The sequence below is a fragment of the Phragmites australis genome, chromosome 5 (genome assembly GCF_958298935.1).
Source record: "Phragmites australis chromosome 5, lpPhrAust1.1, whole genome shotgun sequence".
NCBI lineage: Eukaryota > Viridiplantae > Streptophyta > Magnoliopsida > Poales > Poaceae > Phragmites > Phragmites australis.
In genome coordinates this window covers 46,654,192-46,672,188 of record NC_084925.1, presented here as the reverse complement: position 1 = coordinate 46,672,188, position 17,997 = coordinate 46,654,192, and the positions used below count along the sequence as shown (strand labels likewise).

Here is a 17,997-nt window from a genome sequence, read left to right as displayed (position 1 = left end):
TTTTTTTATATTGCGAACGTTGATTTCAAATGTTGCATATGTTAGTCTTCGATGTTACGATGGGCAATTACAACATTTGATATATCAGACGTCCGGGTGTTAGCTTTGCCATTTTGAAAACTGCACTTGAATGATATTTGATTTTCCAATTAAACTGGGAGATTTATCAAAACCTATTCTGCCGTGGCACAAAGAAATGCACAGGGCAATAAAAAGAAAATGGCATTTCATGTACGCAAGTATGTTAGACCAAAACAACTACACAAATCTCGGCCACAAGATCACAGAATTTCTCACTAGCGACTGCGGTAATGCACGATGAACTTGGCACGAATTTTAGATTTGTGCCTTTGCAAAAACCGTCCATCTACTTCCACATTACCAAGTTCATGCGCCGGCCAAAAACGGCAGAAACCTGTATTGCTGCATAACGCATTCCTTCTGCGTCTATTGCATACAACCACCTAAATCTCAGGAAGCAACAATAGATTACCCTCACATGACAACAGATTCAGGATGTTCTCGCGGTATCTAATATCAGCAAGTGGTCATCTCAAATATCATTCGAAAAGATTTTATAATCCAGAACAACTGACCTGACGTAAAATAAACAATGTGGCCACCCTGGAAGATTAAATTGACCGCTTGTACAATGTACTTACTCAACAAAAAATGGCATAACTGATAATACACCATATCGAACAAAATGGTTTATAATATTAGTAATATCTCGAAGCTGCCAACTAGATAATGTATCTTATAAGATAACGCGCTCAAAGAGGGAAAGATGCAATTAACCCTAGGCACCTGATACATCAAACTACCAGTCTACGACATTTCACCATCATCTCGTGCTAGGGCTGGATGATTTTTGCTGCCTGGCCTTCTCCACCAATGGTTTTAGCTGCTTCTTCTCTGCAAGCATCTTCAAGAAGTTGAACAGGAAAGGGATGTAGTTGTGCTTCCTCCGGATGTTCTCCGTCTTCCACTTCTTGAACTTCTCTTCTTCCATGACAATCTTCTCGGTGACGGTTTCAATTGCAGATATCACCCCTGCAAGTGACTTGTTTAAGGATTCTGTGGCGGAGGTCTCATTCATCTCCTGCAAAATTTGCTCCCTTCTCTTCTCCAGTTCCTCCAGCTCAGCACTATACACCTCTTTCCTACTTTTGATGATGGCCATAAGATTGAACCTAATCTCAGTCTGTGAATAGCGATCTATTCTTTCTTGTATAACTGGCTGCACCATCCGTAGCCAACCAAGGTCATCAGGACCACCACACTGTCCAATGATTACAGGCCCTTCCTTCAGTCCATCCAACTCATAGAGGACACCTTCAAAAGGTAAATAGCTTATGAAATGGTACACATCATCATCCTTAGTCACAGCTCTCAGCTCATCAGAAATAAAGGGTTCTGGCCTTGCAAAACTGTTATGAGCTGTCCGAATAGGATCACTGTTGCCGATAGCTAAGCCCTTCATATCAGGTGGGAAAGCTCCTGTGAATTCCTTTAATTGAGATAATTCTGGACCTATGTCAATTTCTGGGCGATTCATGAGAACTGAGAGAATAGCTTGAGTAGCACATGCATTATTGATGACCTGAAAATGGTAAAATAGATCAGCTGCTAAACACAAAGTACTAAATTTAGGTATCTAAAGGACCAGAATGAAACTGACTTATTCACAAAAAAATAATGGAACTAACTTGGTGAGCAAAGAAAAGGTTTGGATTAGGATCTCTGACAACAGGCCGTTCATCCTTTTCACCGGGCCTCCATTTGAAGAGAAAAATCAACCCATATAATGGCCTATGCGAAGTAGAGAGGAAGAACGTGTTAAAAACATCGAGAGAGCAAAAAAGACTGATGACACCAAAATGAAGATTCTCACCGCAGTTCACTAAGAGAGTCCACATCGAGAGAGTAAAGCTCTTCCACCTGTTTAAAGATGGCATAAAAACACAAGGGGCATAAAGAGATCCATCATGAAGTAAATTTAAAAGTCTGGTTTTTGATGGATATTGTAGGATGAGTTAACAGTTGCATAGATATAAGGAACTTACTGACTGCCCGAATTGTCAGGTATTGTTCTTTGAATTCAAGTGCATATGTTCACAATTTCTGTTGCCATATGAGTTTACCATAAGCTATTAATAGCGAATATTACTCTGCTTATCATACAGAAACATAGTATGGTACTCCTTCAACATGAGTTCAACCAGGTTGCCGCCAGTTTCACAACAGGGAAACAATCCTTCAGAAGGCTAGTTTCAAGTAAATTGCACAACTCAACAAACAGGCTAATTTACATCATGTCGATACAATAATAATTCAAAGCATGAGAAGCATCAACAAGAATTGATAGATATTCCATTTTCCTAAGTTACTTATATGTTCAGGCAAGGAAAGCAAAAGACCCTGGAAGCTAACCTGTACACCTTTTACTTGCATTTGCTGAATCAGCTCGGTGAAAACACCTGCTCAAGTAAAATACGCACAATATTATGAAACATTTGACTGTTACTTGTTTCAGGAAAGAAGGAAGAAAATAGTATAACAAAGTACAGAGCTGCCCATGATTTATCGATAAAAGATGTCAAAAGTGTAATGACAAATAATAAGGTGTTTGCGCAGGCTATTAGGAGAGGGGGAGAAAGGATGCATGATAACTCGAGAAGAGGATGAAGTCATGATAAAAAAGGTAAATCCACACATTGATGGAAATTTCCCCTTGACTAACAAATAGCAACGTGCTCAGAACCTGAGTAGCCCACTACCCTTATGAGCAAAACACAGAAAATGCATGACATTTGGGACTCACTGGATCAACAGAAAAACTAAACAAACCACCCATCTTAATAAGTAAACACAATATCTTACTCGTGCGGTACCATGCCTGCCGTACACCTCCCATAATTTACAAACGATAATACAAGTAGGAACTGATCGAGAAACATAAAATGAAACTCACCAGGATCAGACTCAATCGTGCACCAAGACATCCTTGTGAAACCCCTGAAGTCTCTGAGATAGCAACAAGCAAGGCCTTAGCACACAAATAGCACAGCAAACCCATGATAAGTACGCGCGCGGCGCCCAACAGCATAACATGGGCATGTGGGTTAAGTTGAGCCCCAAAAAATTAGGAAAATATACTGGACCAGCACCTAGGCTGTATTGATCTAGGGCACGACGCAGCACACAAATCCGCGACTAACTGAATGCAGAGAAAGAGGTATTTGGATTTGATTACAAGTATCTCCTAGAACACGATGGGATGGATCTCCACTCCGCCTAGAACACAAATCAGCCCAAGGAACATAGGGCTACTAACCAGCAGAAGAAGGAACCGATCCAGGCCCGGATGGATCTCCACGCTGGCCCAATCCAGTGGCAGTAGAAGGCAGGGACGAGGAGGAGGGCGGCGCCTCTCGACGGGCGAAGACTTGGGCAGAAGGAGGCCGGATGTTGCGTCCCGCAGCCAACGGTGAGGTCGCCGGCGGGGAGGCAGGACCGATTGCGGCGGGGTTAGAAGGAGGCGGAGCAGGAGAGGAAACCCTCGAGTCCCCCTCTCAAGTGCTTGCCGGTTTTGCACCTAGGCCCACGGAAGGATAAAAATGCTACAGAGGGTCCAATCGAAAGTTTACACGAGGGGTATTTTCATAAGTTTCTATTTACTAGTTTGAATTTAATTTAGATTCAGAACTCTTCGGTGAAATACTTCAATCCAAATAAGTCCTTGTTGTTCTTTATGTCCTCACCGAAACCACCACAGGTTCATTGGTTTTCTCAAAGCACACATCTAAAAACTGCACTTATATACTTTAGATTTATAGTATGCACATATATTTTTAGTAAAAAAAATAAATGTGAGCATTTTATTCTATTTTTGGACTTTTTATATCTGAATTTGTAACACTTATTTGTAACACACTTCAATGTGTGGTAAAAACAGAGAAAACATTTGATAAAAAATATACTGCGGTGAGAATCTTCCGAAACCCTAAACCTTGTCCGAGGAGGAGACATTCCAAAAACTAAAAGTTTGGCCCATGTTTTGTACACAAAAATTCGGAAGAACAACATGTGAATTATAGTACAAAGAGGACGTGACCTACAAGAAGTCACAATTGAGTAACCACGGTTGACAAGAAGAGAGGAAGGTGGTACCTTTCTTATAACCGTGCACCATCATTTCCACCTAGAAAAACTAGATCACCAATGAGATCCGCGATCCCACTTGGTTTGCCTTTGGATTAGGTTTGAGCGTCCCAGATTAAGACGAAGCCCCGCTCCATCCAGAGCATGTCGTCCCCGACACCGGCCATCGTGCTCGCCGGCGAGGTGGAGCAATCTCTGTCCCTCGCGTGGATGGGCGGTTACAGGCAGAGCTCTCTCCGCTGTAAGATGAGTAGCTTTATTTTCGTGCATTATTGTACTCACACAACGGTGCCTGCCACTCAGAGGAAGCAAATCAACTACACCAAAAACAGTGGCATACACACTTCACTCGATTTCCTAGCTGTAAACATTATTCGACTTCAATATATTGGACTTACACGTAGAATGCTGAGCATGATATACACCTTTTATGTTATATCTGCTACTACAAAATATACAACTTTTTCAATACTAAATGTACAACATTGAAACGAACCGGCAGGAGAGCTAAATGTACAACTCAAAATGCCTCCAAGCAAGCACCGTGGTATCTGTGCTCATCATTAGGAGGCAACAGAAAGACGATCCAACAATGAATCTTGTACAAATCCAGACCAACTGTGACGATAAAAATTCACATTTTTTTCTATACATATCCATATTGGCGTGTGCTCTTCTTTGCTCCAGTTTCAGTAGCTTTTGATGAGCAGCAGCCCGATCCCGGTGGCAATGAGCGTCGCCGGGAAGCCGAACTGGAGGTGGCTGAAAAAGGAGAGGGTGTACCCGTACTGCTCGGACCTGCGCGCTTGCTCGCAGACGATCAGGTTGGCCGCCGAGCCCAGGAGGGAGAGGTTGCCGGCCACCGTGCTCGTCCAGGCCAGGATGAGCCAGGCGTTGGTCTCTGCAGCCGGGGAGATCGCCGCTGCCGAGGCCGCCACACGCGCGCCGAGCAGGAGAACTGAAGGAAGCACAACGCAGGCTGTCAGACATATTATGGGTGCAGGGAAAGAACACATATGAATCATGGGAATATCCAACTGCTTCTTTAGAATGATTGGCCACCGAAAGACTAGACAGAAAGTGCATGGAATGGTCGAATGGAGTACAATCTTCAAACGTTCACCAGAGGTATCAAGATCTTTTCAAGTCACAACTCACAAGTCTAAAGGTCTGGCAAGCAGCTCGTAGTTCAGAGTTCAGACTCGGTTACAGACATTGTCCCAACTGGCAGCCAAATCAAGCTGTTTTTTCATGTCTTACTCTTTATATGCTGAATAGTTTGAATACTGACATTGTATATATTGTAGGTAAAGTACGTTGGAAGCGTGAAATCAATGCAGGAAAACAGATAATATTGTTCCATCAATTTTCAGATGTTGATTCGCAATTCAGCCACTACGCTCATGTAGTTCCACACTGTTACTGCATTTGGAGGTTCGAGGAAAAGATGCAGTCTTTTTTGCAAGTATTGATGGAACCTTTTGGAAAGCTCAAAGCTAATTTAGTTTCACTAATTTCGCACATCTTCCATGGCTAATTGTAATTAATCGATAGCAGAATATTGAACAAGTGAAAATAATTTCTTTTATAATATATGATTAGTTCCTTGATATTATAACATGTGGAGTTTGGCATGTCAAATTTCTGATATTAAGCAGATAACCTTCAGTGGAGCATGCATACTTTCAGGCAATGGAAAGGAGAGGACTTACCGGTTGGAACATTTGACGCCACATTCGAGAGGAAAAGAATGACAAGGGCAAGAATGACCATTCCGCTCGGCGTATTGACCCGTGCATAGGGCTCCATGAACTCCCAGAATGTGCTGGGAATGCCGGTCTTGTTGAAGCCGTCCACAGTAATGAACATTCCGCAGAAGAAGAGCAACAGAGGATAGGAAACCTGAATTTTGGTTCAGCAACACCACAATAAGCATTAAGCAATAGTCTGGTATCCACAACCAACACTGAACTGTAACAGCATGGCCATTGTGTGGTCAAGGTTGTCACGCAAATAATTTGATTTAGCAACACCAAACTGTGACAATCACAGTTTGGTATTCAAGATGAACGCCAAACTACTGTCACTCTAATTTGACAGTCCTTGTTATGAGACAGATATCAATATGTGACACAAGGGGGTCAAGAAATTAATAACGTTAGTATATATTTGTTTCAGAGAGATCGATGCCAAAGAAGAACAAGAGCAAATTACGGATATACGATTGGATTGACTGTAATAAATGCGTTGGAAAAGTGTATGAAGTTTTTAATTTTCACACATCTGGAATCAGTTCAGCTTGAGAGAAACACACGGAGCTTAGGAAAAATACACTAAGCCCACTCCCAATGCAAATGTCTTAGAGTGATACCTATCTAGTACTACTTTCACATCACATAGACACTAGTGTAGAAATTAGCTCTCCCATACATAGTTTCTTCCACGTCTCAAAATATGAGTCAATATTTAATTTTGTATTGCTTCTTATTGGTTTGCTTGTTTTATGGAATACATAAGCATAGACATTAAGCATCCTAATGTTGTTCTTGACTTGTTTCTTGTGTTGGATATTGTGCTCATATTATGTCTCGAGGAAGACATTGTCTCCCTATCTCATGGTCATCAAATATATAAACATTGTCGATGGTGGAGCACTAAGCGGATGGTGATCGAGTAATGACTGCGAATGGTTGGTTACCTTCTCGAGGCAGGGGCGTGCATCCTTGAAGTCGAGCACGATAAGCGCGAGGGCGGCGGTGATGGCGCTCCACGACATGTTGAGTCCTAGCAGTAGCGCGACGAGCATGCCGAGGGTGATGACGTACACGCACGTCTTCCAGAGCTTGCTCTTCCACGGCTCCATGGGTACTTCCTTCTCCTCCACCCACCGGAAGGAGTGCGCGTCCTTCCCCGCCCCGTTCACCGCTCCGACTGCCGCGGCGCCACCGCGCCTGTGGTGGATGCCCTCGGTCGGGGCAGGAGGCTGCTGCTGCTTGGCGTAGTCGTCGTGGTTGCCGTTGCCGTTGGCAGCAGTGTCCGGCTTGACGGGCTCGTGATAGTGATACACCTCGCTGCCCACGACCTCGGAGCCCAAAGACGAGAGGTGTGACATGGTGGCGGGCGAGAAGCGGTGCGAGGTGACGTCCTCCTCCTCGACGACCTCTGTGGGCACGGCGACGACCTCCTCGGTGGGCTTGCCGCCGTCGAGGTCGTTCCAGTAGAGGCAGAGCAGGATGCCGGCGTTGACGACGGAGCCGACGAGCGTGGCGGGGAGGATGCCGAAGACGAACTGGCCGAAGGAGATGCCACTCTGGACGGCGATGACGAGGTTCTGAGGGTTGCCGATGGGCGTGGCGGCCGAACCGATGTTGGCACTGGACGCGAGCGCGAGGAGGAAAGGCTTGGGCCGCAGGTTGTTCTGGCGCGCGATCTTGAGGATGAACTCGGTGAGCACGACGCAGCAGGTGTCGTTGGTGAAGAGCGCCGACGCCACCGCCGACACGGCGCAGGTGCGGACGAGCAGGTCGCGACCGCCCTGGCTCCGCCACGAGAGCAGGCGGCCCAGGTGCCGGAACATGTCGGCGCGCTCTAGGTAGACGCTGACCACCATGGTGCCGAACAGCAGGCCCAGGATCGGCAGGTCCACCGCCGCGTACGCCTCGTCGGCGCTCATCACGCCCAGCAGCACCATCAGCATCGCGCCCAGCAGTGAGCCCGCCGTGCGCCCGATCGGCAGGAACGGCACCGCCGGGAACACCGCGAGCACCCAGAATATGGCGAACGCCGCAGAACCTAGCGCAACCTTCACCACAGGTTCCATCGCCATTGCTCTGCTGCTGATTGATATCAGCTCTACCGAAATGGGATTGCTTGCAAGCCTAAAGCTTTGATCCTTTTTGTCTCCCTTTCGTCCTTTGCCGGGAGATTCCACTGCGATTCTTGCCCAAGAGGAATCTGAGCAACCACAGGGTAGTAGATGGATGGATATACCTCTGTGATTCTTGCAGAAACGCCTCTATACAGTGGGATCTATCTAGGAATTCATCACCAAGAAATCTGAAAAATTGTGTCTAGAGCCTGTGGCATAGGATCTATCTAGGAATTCACTGACTGATCCAGTAATTGGCTTACATGGACTGACGAACAGCTAGCAGCAACAACAGTAGGAAGAAGCTGGAGGAATTGGATGCAGCCTTGCTAGTCAACCAGTAGCCGCATACATCTATTCCCTCCAGGAGCTTCCAAGAAATCTACAAGAACGAAAAAAAGAAACTACGAACAGTTCGAACAATCTGCGACGGGGAAGCACTGCAAGAGGAGGAAGAAGAAGAGGTCTGCCTAATTGGGTGGCAGTGTGCTTGGGCAGAAGAGAACAGCCAGGTAGGATTGATTATTTGTTTATGGAACACATGGCTTGGGATTCTTCCAAAAAGGCAAGGCTCGCACTTGGCAAGCTCCACATGGCCTCCTTCCCTCACCTCCCTGTAGAATTGGCTCGAGCTTGATATTTTTTGGCTGGCCTCTGTCCTCTCCTGCCCAATGATGGGAACCGGATGATGCGGATGCATACACCGAGGGGGAAAAAAGGGGGATTTTTATTCACTTTGCAGAAAATGGTTGGCCGCGGTGCGCTTACCACTTTAGAATTTACATCTACGTGAAGAGAGGCACTGTTGCAGTGGAGGTCGACAGGTCTTGGACCATCCCTTGGAGCCTAGTCACAGCTGGAATATTTGTATTTTTTGTCCTCTGAAACTTGCAACTTATCCGTGAGTTTTGACAGTGAATGATGTCCAAATTAAGAGGTTAATTGCGCTCTTACCTGAAAGACTGACTTGCAGGGATTATTCTACAATGTACCACGTACTACAACATGCAGTTTTCAGTTTTTCGTATCACTAGCACATACTATTGTTGAAGGTAATCCACATGCAAGGTTTATTATATCACACTTCCTATTTATCAGGCTACTGAAGCATGAACTTTTTCACTCGACAGTCTTCTTCGTCGCCGGCAACTGGTTGGTGGCGGCGGTTTGCTTTCGGAGAGGATTTTAGCACTGCCAGGTTTAGAGAGATTGGCGTGGGAGGCAGGCAGGCCCGACAAAGGATGTATAAATAGGTAAATTATGGTCTTAGCTGAAATAGTTTGACTTGGTAGAGATGGTACAGCACCATAAACTACAAGGATGCCATTTTCATGTCACTAATTGACAGATTAACCAGGTATAGACTACAGGTAGAAAGAAGGTTATACTAGTATAATCAGATGCTTCGTCGATTGGACGATCTATCGGGTATTATTCTACTACCGATGTGTGACATGAGATTGGAGGCTGATCAGTGCTGCCCGTCGAGCCTCTCTCCTTCAGAACCCGTCATGTTTAGCTGCTATTATCTATCGGCATGCAATGCAATGATTGATCAACGAGAAAAAAAAGACCAGTGTGGGGCCCTGTGACAGAGACGGAGACGGAGACGGAGAAGACATGTTGGTCTAAAGCTCACCGACGGTGAGGCGACGGCGGCGGAAGAGAGGGGGCTTAAATTATTGATCGGTGAGGGGAGGGGTTTGGTGGCGGATCAACGTTGTCCGTCCACGCATCAGCAGATCAGCTTGTCTCGTGGATTGGCCTCCATTTTTTTTGTTCCCATAATCACGCTCAGCTCACTTTGTTAATGTTGCTTATTTTCTTGGGAGAGAAAGAGAGCAGACGAACAATACTATGATCTCCCCTGTTTCCTGTTGCATTCGTTTCTTCGCTCTCATTTGTACATCGATTGATGTCGACTCCACCAAAAACATATGACATATCACAAGATAACCTCGATACTTTATACTTAAACTAGGAGTATAATTTAAGCTCGAATTATGCCTAATATTGTTGCGATTGGCCTTCGTAGCATCCATCCTGGTAAGTTTAGCTAAATTTAGTTGCTCGAAAAAAAGGAGTTTATCTAGATTTCTTGGTTCCTATTTCTAAACTCGTATCATTTTTGTGTTCATATGAATGGACGTGGAGGTCAACTTGTGGACGGTAACTATATGGGTTACAGAAAGAAAGATCCCCTGACAATGATTCATCCTGCTCTGCATTACCCATTGCAATGCCGTCCCTTGACAAGGTCACGAACTCATGATATTTGTCAGCATTATTGCCTGCCAGTCTTGGCCAAATACGTACTCAACTTCTCGTGATCTCGATGTAATCTCTTGTGGGTCCATCTCCCTGTCATCTCAGCTCTTGCTGCAGAATGTTCAGCTCTGCGGGACCCTCCCATTAGGATTTTTCCTTTTTTTTTTAATCCTAAGATCCTTGTTCTGCAGCTAGAGTAGCTAGTGTTCAAGTTACAACTACAACAAATCAGTGATCTACTCGGTCAAAACACGGGCTTTACCATAACCACAGAAGGAACGGTGAATTCTCATTTCAGACTTCAGTACGAGTGTATGACAAATGACACAGACAAGAAACATCAACGATCAACATATTCCAGTTCAACCACCAAAAACAGCAGCTATGCATGTTACTGAATTTCGAGAATGTAAAATGAGGGGGGGAAATAAGGCGAACAAATATGAACATCCACTAAACACGGGATAGTATCGACAGTTTTAACTGATAGCAGCAGAAGATAAGGGACGGAGGGTAATCGATTACAGCATCTGGCAATACTGATCAAAGGAAGAGTTCTACCCTTTTCACTAGTTTATTATGTACATAAACAGCACCGGTATCAGGACAGCAAGTCAGTACAGAGGATACACCAGACGCTACAACAGGAAAAGTTTTGCAGTTCATAACCGGAGACTCCAGAGTCCTGCGTCACCTTTAGTATCTCATCATGATATTAGCTGGACATTGAATTACTATCTAATTTCAAATTAACACTAAGAACTGGAAGTTTAGCATAAGTTTGCATCTCCCACAGATCTGTGAAATTGAGCATTGAAGCAGGAGCAAAAGAAGAAAAAGCTCATTCCTTCATCTTGTAAGACTATGGTCAGTGCAAAAGGTTAGCTGACCCCTGGCTGTGCCACTGGGAAGAAGGACCAGCTCTTTTTTGGCTCTGCTGTGATCCCAGCAACTTTCTCATTCGCCCACCAGTCAGATCCGACACTTGGTTCCACATTAGTAGCATCAATGTTGTTGAAATCGAATTCTTTGGCCATGCGAAGGGACAGGGAGCGCCTTGCTTTCTCAGGCAAGTCATGGTATGTTTCGTCAACGTGTAGCCCTGCCCCCAAATCACTAGATTCTCTGGGGTGATCGCCATTACCGGTGGGTGCAAGGCGAAAAGATGTTGCGTTAGACTCCCCAGAAATAGCAGTTTTCTTCTCTAGGCAGCGCGCGACATCTTCTACAGTCAACTCAAATGACACCCGATGATCCATAGCATGATCATTGTGCTGAAGTCGGGCAGAGAAGTCTACAACTGGTACAGCTGCTGTAATATGGCCGTCCAAAAGGGAACCACCATTGCGCATATGGCGAGGTATCAACTTCTGTGTTGCCACGCCTTCACCATCCAATATCTTTGGTGGCTCACGAATTGGGAATGAAGGGAAAATGTAACGTGAGGAAGCCTGCATCTCAGGGTCTGGGAATGGGGAGGAAGTGCCAGAACAACCCGAGCTTGGAGATATCAGACGCCCTATTGGACTATCTGGGTAATTTGGATATGAGTGAAGATCACCTGTTTCACCATTCTTGCTGTTGTTGATCGAAGTCAGAAGCTTTGCATATGGGACCTCCGGGGAGGAAGGGGTTGTCAGATGGACAGACTCTGGTGGAGGAGTGAAAGGAGCAGTTGATGGTTCAGTCGTGAAAGCCGAGAAGACTGGAGGTGAGACTAGCTGTGTCTCATGCGCATATGGCCCAATAGCAAAGATGGATGGTGGCCCTGTGGGGGATGGAGAATTTGGTGAAAGGTGCGAAAAAGATGGAGCGCCGACCCTTGGTGATTGTACAATAGATGTCGGTTCTGATTGGAGGAAAGAAGCAGGAGAGGATGGAGGTGCAACGAAGGGGAACACTGAAGGCGGTGGGTGGTTTGGAATTTCTCCTGCAGGTGCATCTGTCCTCTGAGGTGCAGGTTCCGGGGCAAGGGCAGAATGGTTGATGCGCCGGCCATTCTTCTGAGCTCCAAAGCAGAAGTACACGCTCAACCGATCAGCCCACTTCCTTCGCTGCAAACAAACAACAGCAGTTAACACAGAAAGAACGCATAATTCTAGTGATAATATGCAATCAGGATTCAGGAATGAGATGACTGCTTTGCAGCATAAAAAGTTCATAAATAAACATGGAAATTCACATGTATGAATTGAAGAGAATCAAAGGCCCATGTGTAAACACTAATCAGAGTGCGGTACAGTGAGTTCAACACATCTCAAACATAAATTATCAGCGAGTAAATCAAATGCCCACGTGCTATTTAGCTGCAGCTAACCTTAAGAGAAAAGTAAATGAAATCACCACAGCTAATTAAAAAATTACACCAGAGATCTCTGCGGTGGATGGAGAAAGAAAAAAGAGGAAACTATAATTCTGGCAAAAAGAAATATGCGGCATAGAAACCACAGGTTCTTTCAAGTTTTAAAGTCCTGGCTTCACCATTGAGCATCGATTGCTATTGTTAAAAAGAAAGGTTAAGAGAAACTTTATTGTATGTAACGTACAATCCACGAAATGATCATCAATTCTGCAAGGTACAGTTCAAAAGGCCTGGAGAGTAACAATCACAAGTACGAATCTCAGAGCCTTATTTTTCAAGCAGACAAGCTGGAAGAGGGAGACTAATAAATATACCAAGATGAAGGACTAAACAGCAGCCTGCATTAAAAAACCAAGAGTAGCTAAGGCCAGGATTGAAAATAGAAAGAAATAGTTGGTAGCATATGGCCAGCAAAGAAAGAATCTCTTTGTCCCATCTAGTCCTCCAAATAATTCAATTTGACTGTTTCAACTATTCTCCTTTCTTTCTAAGGCATTATCTTGTTATTTACAATGCTGTTTCCATGCATAGTTCCAGTGTTGAATTGCTGATAGTACACAAATATGGAACTCTGTACATGTTGAATGCAGTACTCATCATATAAAGATTTTTTCTCAAGGAAAAAACAGAGCATAAGTTGAAGTTCCAAGAGAAAATCAATGCAGGGACTAAAGTTGGTTCCATTTCTGTTGTATAGAGGTGTCAATACTTTCCTATATTTTAAAACAATGAAACAAAAGAATATTAACAAGTCAACTAAGTGAAGAAGAAAGCATACAATTTTTTCCTTCATAGATATACTAACGTCTTTTTCTCTAAAAGCGGGTGCAGAAATGAACATATCAACATTCTAGAGCTGCATCTATATCGCCAAAGATATAAAAAGAACACAAATACTACATAATACTCGTACTAAACCATGCCAGCCATTGCTTTGCTTTCTAGGAAGAACCACACAACTCCGGTGCATAAAACTAAATCTGAGCCAAGTTCTGTTAAACTTTAGCCCCTTTTTGTTATACTGGACATTTTCCATCCTAACTCTAAATTTATGGGGAAAATATTGATGGAAGAGGCACCAATTACTCAACCCGTGGCATAAGAATGTCGTTTTGGACATGTGACATGATCCCCAAAACACAACTTTCCACTAATTTCTATTGTAATATATGTATAGAACTAAAAACTAATAAAAAGTATAATATTATGGAAGAACCTTCGCCGACAATCTACACGTGTCAATGCTATATGTCCAATCTAAATAGTCAACAATTTATTGGTAGCATAAGTTTATAAAGTCTGACTGCACGGATCGCAAAACGACATTCTTCCGTTACTGGATATTCAAAACTGCCACAATACAATCAAAAGCCTACCGCAAGTATGCAAGAAACGCTACATGACATGTGTTGCATGAGATGTAATTTTCTCGCAGCACGTATAAAGCCACACGAGTAAGCAGCCAAAGATATTTAAATGTAAATGTACAAAGCGCCTACTAAGCTATCACCACTACGCAATCGTCCTAAGTAATCCAGGTAGAAATCATGCAGGACAGCGCTAACATAGATCAAAAACCATGCAGCGAGGCGTTGAAGCACAAACCGGCTCTGCAGGAGGTTGTGCACGGCTCTCGGCCGAGACAATGGCGACGGCAGCCGCGTTCACAGTGTCCACACTGTTGTGCACAGGCCTCATCTCGCCCCCACTCTGCATCTAGCAACAAGGAGCAAGCATACGATTGTTTTCGCTCCAACGATGGAATCACACCAACAAGATCCAAGCTTTTTTATGCCCAAAGAAGCATGATTCAGCCTGCTTAATCGATGAACCCCCGGAGTTTGGATCACTTCCACCCAAGCCAAGAGATCAAATCACCCTGCAAGGTTGGAAAGCTCATGCTTTAATCAAAGAGGACCCATCCGGTAAATGAATAACCACAAATCCAAATCTTGCACAACTTCGACGAAAGAGAGAAGGAAATTCTCACAGAACGGCAGGGGCAAAACCCCTAGAATTTGTGACAAACTGCTGCATCCTCACCTTGAGTATCAAGCTGTATGCTGTGAACTGAGATCGATCGAGCTTTCACGCTGTAGAAGAAGGACCTGATCGAACCAAGGAAGGATTGGTTAGAATTTTGATTGGTAGGGTATGGCGCAGCAAACAAAACCAAAGATTTGGATTTGATAGCTCGCAACCACAGCAAGTACAGAGAGAAGATCCCCCAGGACAAAACAAAACAAACTCCCCGAACAATCCATCCAAGCAAGCAAGCAAGCTAGGGTTACTTACCAGCGAAAGAAGAAACGAATCCAAGTCCTGGTGGATGGATCTCCACTCCACAGCCGTCCAGTACCAGCAGAGTCGGGATAAAGAAGGCGACGCCTCCCGTCTCTCGTCGAGAGAAGACTTGTGTGAATGGAACGAGGGCTGGCCGGGCCTGTCGCGTCCCGTCGCCGGCGGTGAGGCCGCCGATGACGAGGCACGACAAATCTGAGGCCGGGAAGGGAAGGGACGAAATCGATGACAGATCGGAGGAGAACGAGGATCGGGCGAGTGGAGGGAGGGCGAAGGAATTTGGGGAGGAAGCAAGGAAGGATACACGAGAGGAGGAAGGAAGAAAGAAGGGAAATTTCTTCTTCTTCTTGGTCACGGAGGAGGGCAACCGGAGTTTATAGCAAGACACACTACACACTCTGTCTCTGTGACACAGTTGACCTCTCGAGAGGAGTACGAGTATTTTTCTTGCTCTACCATTCAACATGTGTTCCCAACGATGACATGGCTGTCGTCGAGGTTATAAGAACTTGGTCTTGCACAAGTTAACGGTGGATCTCAAATGAGAAGAGTGTAGAAATAGCAAGGATGATAAAAACGATACGTTTGGTATCACACGGCAAAGCCTTTTATGTTTGCAGCTATATTTTGGGCCGTTCTATTTCGCACGCGCGTTAGCAGGGGCCCTCCGCCAGAAAAACGATAAAAGCTGAGCACGCCCAGATGCGCACGCCTCATTCTTCATCATCTCTCACGGCCCTCCGCCACCTCTCTGCCTCCGTGCCATCCGGTCGGTTTGCCTCTGCCAATACCATCACCCTCCTCCATCACCTCCCCTCCTCCACCTCCACTACTCGTGACCGACGGTATCCCACCATCTCGCCACACCCCCGTCCTCCCATCATCGCTACATCGCCCTGCCCTCCGCTAACCTGGTCCGATTCTCGCCCCCACCACCGACATCACTCACCAAAGGTCTTCCACCTCCTGTCTTTAGCCACCTCACACTCCCCCCGTCCACAACCTCCGCCTCATCGGACGTCACTCCTGAACTTCCTCTAGACCCGTCAAAACCCTGAACCCTAACCTTAACCCAGACCTCCTTCGCCGGCCGTCGTCCATGACCGACTCAGACACAAACGAGCACCACAATTTTCCAAATCACATGCGCTCATATCAGAATTTTCGCTACATTTTCTCACTCTTAGACCCTATTTAGATATGTTGTGGGTTTAGAGCTTCTAGTTGGTTGAGAAAGTGGTTATGTCTGTTAAATTTTGGTTGTTAGTTTTCATAACAAACTTTTATTATATAAGCTCATTTATATTCTATAATTTAATATTTTTATTTAAAAAAACACGGTTAAATCATTATCAGAATTGCAGGGCTAATTCTTGGTTTGTTGACCCGGGAGAGTGGCAGCTGAGTGAAAATAGTCGAGATAGACAAGGGCAAATTGGTCAAAATAGAAGGGGCAGGTGGCACTATCCCACGTGTGCGTGGGGAGGTAGCCGGAGCCAGAAAAGTAATCGCCGTAGCTATCCATCCGCGGTGGCCGGCGACAACGCGGCCCCTCGTGCGGGAGGTTGGGGGTGGGCCCCGCTCCCTCTTCCCGATAAAAAGCGGCCTTTCTTTTCTTCATTCTCCTTCTCCCGGTTTTAATTCTCTTTTTCTTCATTCTGGAGCAAAGCAGATGAGCAGAGTGACCTTTTCCTTCAGACGCGTCTTCCTTCTTGCTTTTGCTATTTCAGATTCTGTTTCTTCTCCCTCTGTAGGAGCGAAGGCCTTTTTGTTTTTCTGTAGCTCCAAATTTTGTTGCAAATGCTAAGAGTTTTTTTTACAGTGGTTGCAAGTAGGTATATAATTGTCTTTAACAATTGCAAATTGCTACAGAAATGAAACAATTTGCCAGCATATATATGTCTTTAACAATTGCAACTTGGCTGATCGATCGACTCTGCTCCAAGCTTGCTTATAATTTAGTACTCCACTTGGTATTGTCGGGGGACAGTCGATTGCTCCCCTTGATCGTTTCGTCGTTAAATCAGCCAGTCTCGAACAAATGCAACCTGCAGATGGATGATTCAGATTAATCTCTTCCCGGATGAGAAGAAAGAAAACGTGTTTGCATTTCTGGTAGAGAGATTACCATTTATAGTTTCGTTTGGTTTCAGAATTTTGGTAAGCTAGCTACACGTTTTCTTTGGCTCTCAAGTTGAGTCCGGGGGCAAACGCTTGGTTTTCATGTGCTAATCTGGATCTCCCGCTGCAAATGGTCCGGAGCGGTTGCATGCAAAGACCAAAAAGAAAAGAAAAGAACATCAGATTATCTGGCTAGCTGTAGCTACTCCATGGATGGTGTCAGTTGTTAGGATCAGATATTCTTTTGCAGGGCTGAGTGGGTCTGGGGATCCATGAGTTCTTGTATAGTGTGATAGCTAATCACAGCAGCAGTATGGTTTCACAAATTATTCACTCCTCTCTGCGTGCACGGCTTCTTCTGCCTGCCTTTCCTCTTTCTGTTTCTTTCTTGTCTCGAGTGGCTCTTTGCTTGATTGGGATTTGGGACTGGATACATGCATACACATACATACTCCTGTTTATTCTTCTTGCTATAAAGCTAGAGTTACATTCATCCATTCATTCCTTCTACCCCTGATAGATGGGACTGAATGCTCTTTTTGTTTAGTGGCTTGGCTTCTCATACAACCTGACCAAGATTAGATAAATGCTTCTTGTTCATTCACGGATCATCGTCACCACCAAAAGAAAAAAAGTCAAGTGCTAGCTACTAGAAGTTCTCTCTCTCGCGCGCGCGCAAAAAAAGAAAAAAAGAAAAAGAAAGGGATGCGCACGTGAGCTGCAGGTGGGCCGTCCAGATCATGGGCCCTGCCGGTGGGCCCAGTCCGCAAAACGCTCCAAGGCGGGCAGGCCACATCACGAGCTTGGCTAGTTTGCTTACGTACTGCTACTGCATGGAGAGGAAAAAGTTGCAAACTGACCTGACCTGACCTGACCTTTTGTGCAAGCCAAGGGGCCAGCAGCAGAAAAATCC

The 17,997-nt window shown here is 45.1% G+C and overlaps 3 protein-coding genes across 4 annotated transcripts; all 3 read right to left on the bottom strand.

Moving 5' to 3' along the window:
* Positions 1-602: 602 nt before the first annotated feature.
* Positions 603-3,599, bottom strand: LOC133920133 (ubiquitin carboxyl-terminal hydrolase 2-like). Of its 2 annotated transcripts, XM_062364803.1 has the most exons (6): positions 3,338-3,599; positions 2,975-3,027; positions 2,434-2,480; positions 1,895-1,941; positions 1,710-1,812; positions 603-1,603 (listed from the first exon to the last, which is right to left on the bottom strand). In XM_062364803.1, the coding sequence occupies exons 2-6, from the start codon at positions 3,003-3,005 to the stop codon at positions 845-847; spliced, it is 987 nt and encodes a 328-aa protein (XP_062220787.1). In that variant the 5' UTR covers positions 3,006-3,027; positions 3,338-3,599; the 3' UTR covers positions 603-844. The 2 variants fall into 2 exon arrangements, with proteins under 2 accessions (XP_062220787.1, XP_062220786.1); XM_062364802.1 differs by lacking the exons at positions 2,434-2,480; positions 2,975-3,027; positions 3,338-3,599 and having other exon boundaries at positions 1,710-2,427.
* Positions 3,600-4,482: 883 nt separating this feature from the next.
* On the bottom strand, positions 4,483-8,721 carry LOC133920132 (silicon efflux transporter LSI2-like). Its single transcript, XM_062364801.1, has 3 exons — positions 6,863-8,721; positions 5,877-6,066; positions 4,483-5,122 (listed from the first exon to the last, which is right to left on the bottom strand). Exons 1-3 carry the CDS (start codon positions 7,988-7,990, stop codon positions 4,854-4,856), a joined length of 1,587 nt encoding a protein of 528 aa, XP_062220785.1. The 5' UTR covers positions 7,991-8,721; the 3' UTR covers positions 4,483-4,853.
* Positions 8,722-10,800: 2,079 nt separating this feature from the next.
* LOC133920131 (uncharacterized) lies at positions 10,801-15,516 on the bottom strand. The gene is made up of 4 exons (XM_062364800.1): positions 14,958-15,516; positions 14,706-14,770; positions 14,268-14,541; positions 10,801-12,354 (listed from the first exon to the last, which is right to left on the bottom strand). Exons 3-4 carry the CDS (start codon positions 14,376-14,378, stop codon positions 11,182-11,184), a joined length of 1,284 nt encoding a protein of 427 aa, XP_062220784.1. The 5' UTR covers positions 14,379-14,541; positions 14,706-14,770; positions 14,958-15,516; the 3' UTR covers positions 10,801-11,181.
* Positions 15,517-17,997: the final 2,481 nt, after the last annotated feature.

Excerpts from the sequence above, each read along its gene's own strand:
- LOC133920133 (XM_062364802.1), bottom strand. The coding sequence starts at position 1,958 with ATGCCATCTTTAAACAGGTGGAAGAGCTTTACTCTCTCGATGTGGACT. Across the intron at positions 1,604-1,709 it reads ACCTTTTCTTTGCTCACCAA|GTCATCAATAATGCATGTGC; the intron begins GTTAGTTCCATT and ends TACCATTTTCAG.
- LOC133920132 (XM_062364801.1), bottom strand. The coding sequence starts at position 7,990 with ATGGCGATGGAACCTGTGGTGAAGGTTGCGCTAGGTTCTGCGGCGTTC. Across the intron at positions 6,067-6,862 it reads CACGCCCCTGCCTCGAGAAG|GTTTCCTATCCTCTGTTGCT; the intron begins GTAACCAACCAT and ends ACCAAAATTCAG. Across the intron at positions 5,123-5,876 it reads GGCGTCAAATGTTCCAACCG|TTCTCCTGCTCGGCGCGCGT; the intron begins GTAAGTCCTCTC and ends TGCTTCCTTCAG.
- LOC133920131 (XM_062364800.1), bottom strand. The coding sequence starts at position 14,378 with ATGCAGAGTGGGGGCGAGATGAGGCCTGTGCACAACAGTGTGGACACT. Across the intron at positions 12,355-14,267 it reads CACAACCTCCTGCAGAGCCG|CGAAGGAAGTGGGCTGATCG; the intron begins GTTTGTGCTTCA and ends GTTTGTTTGCAG.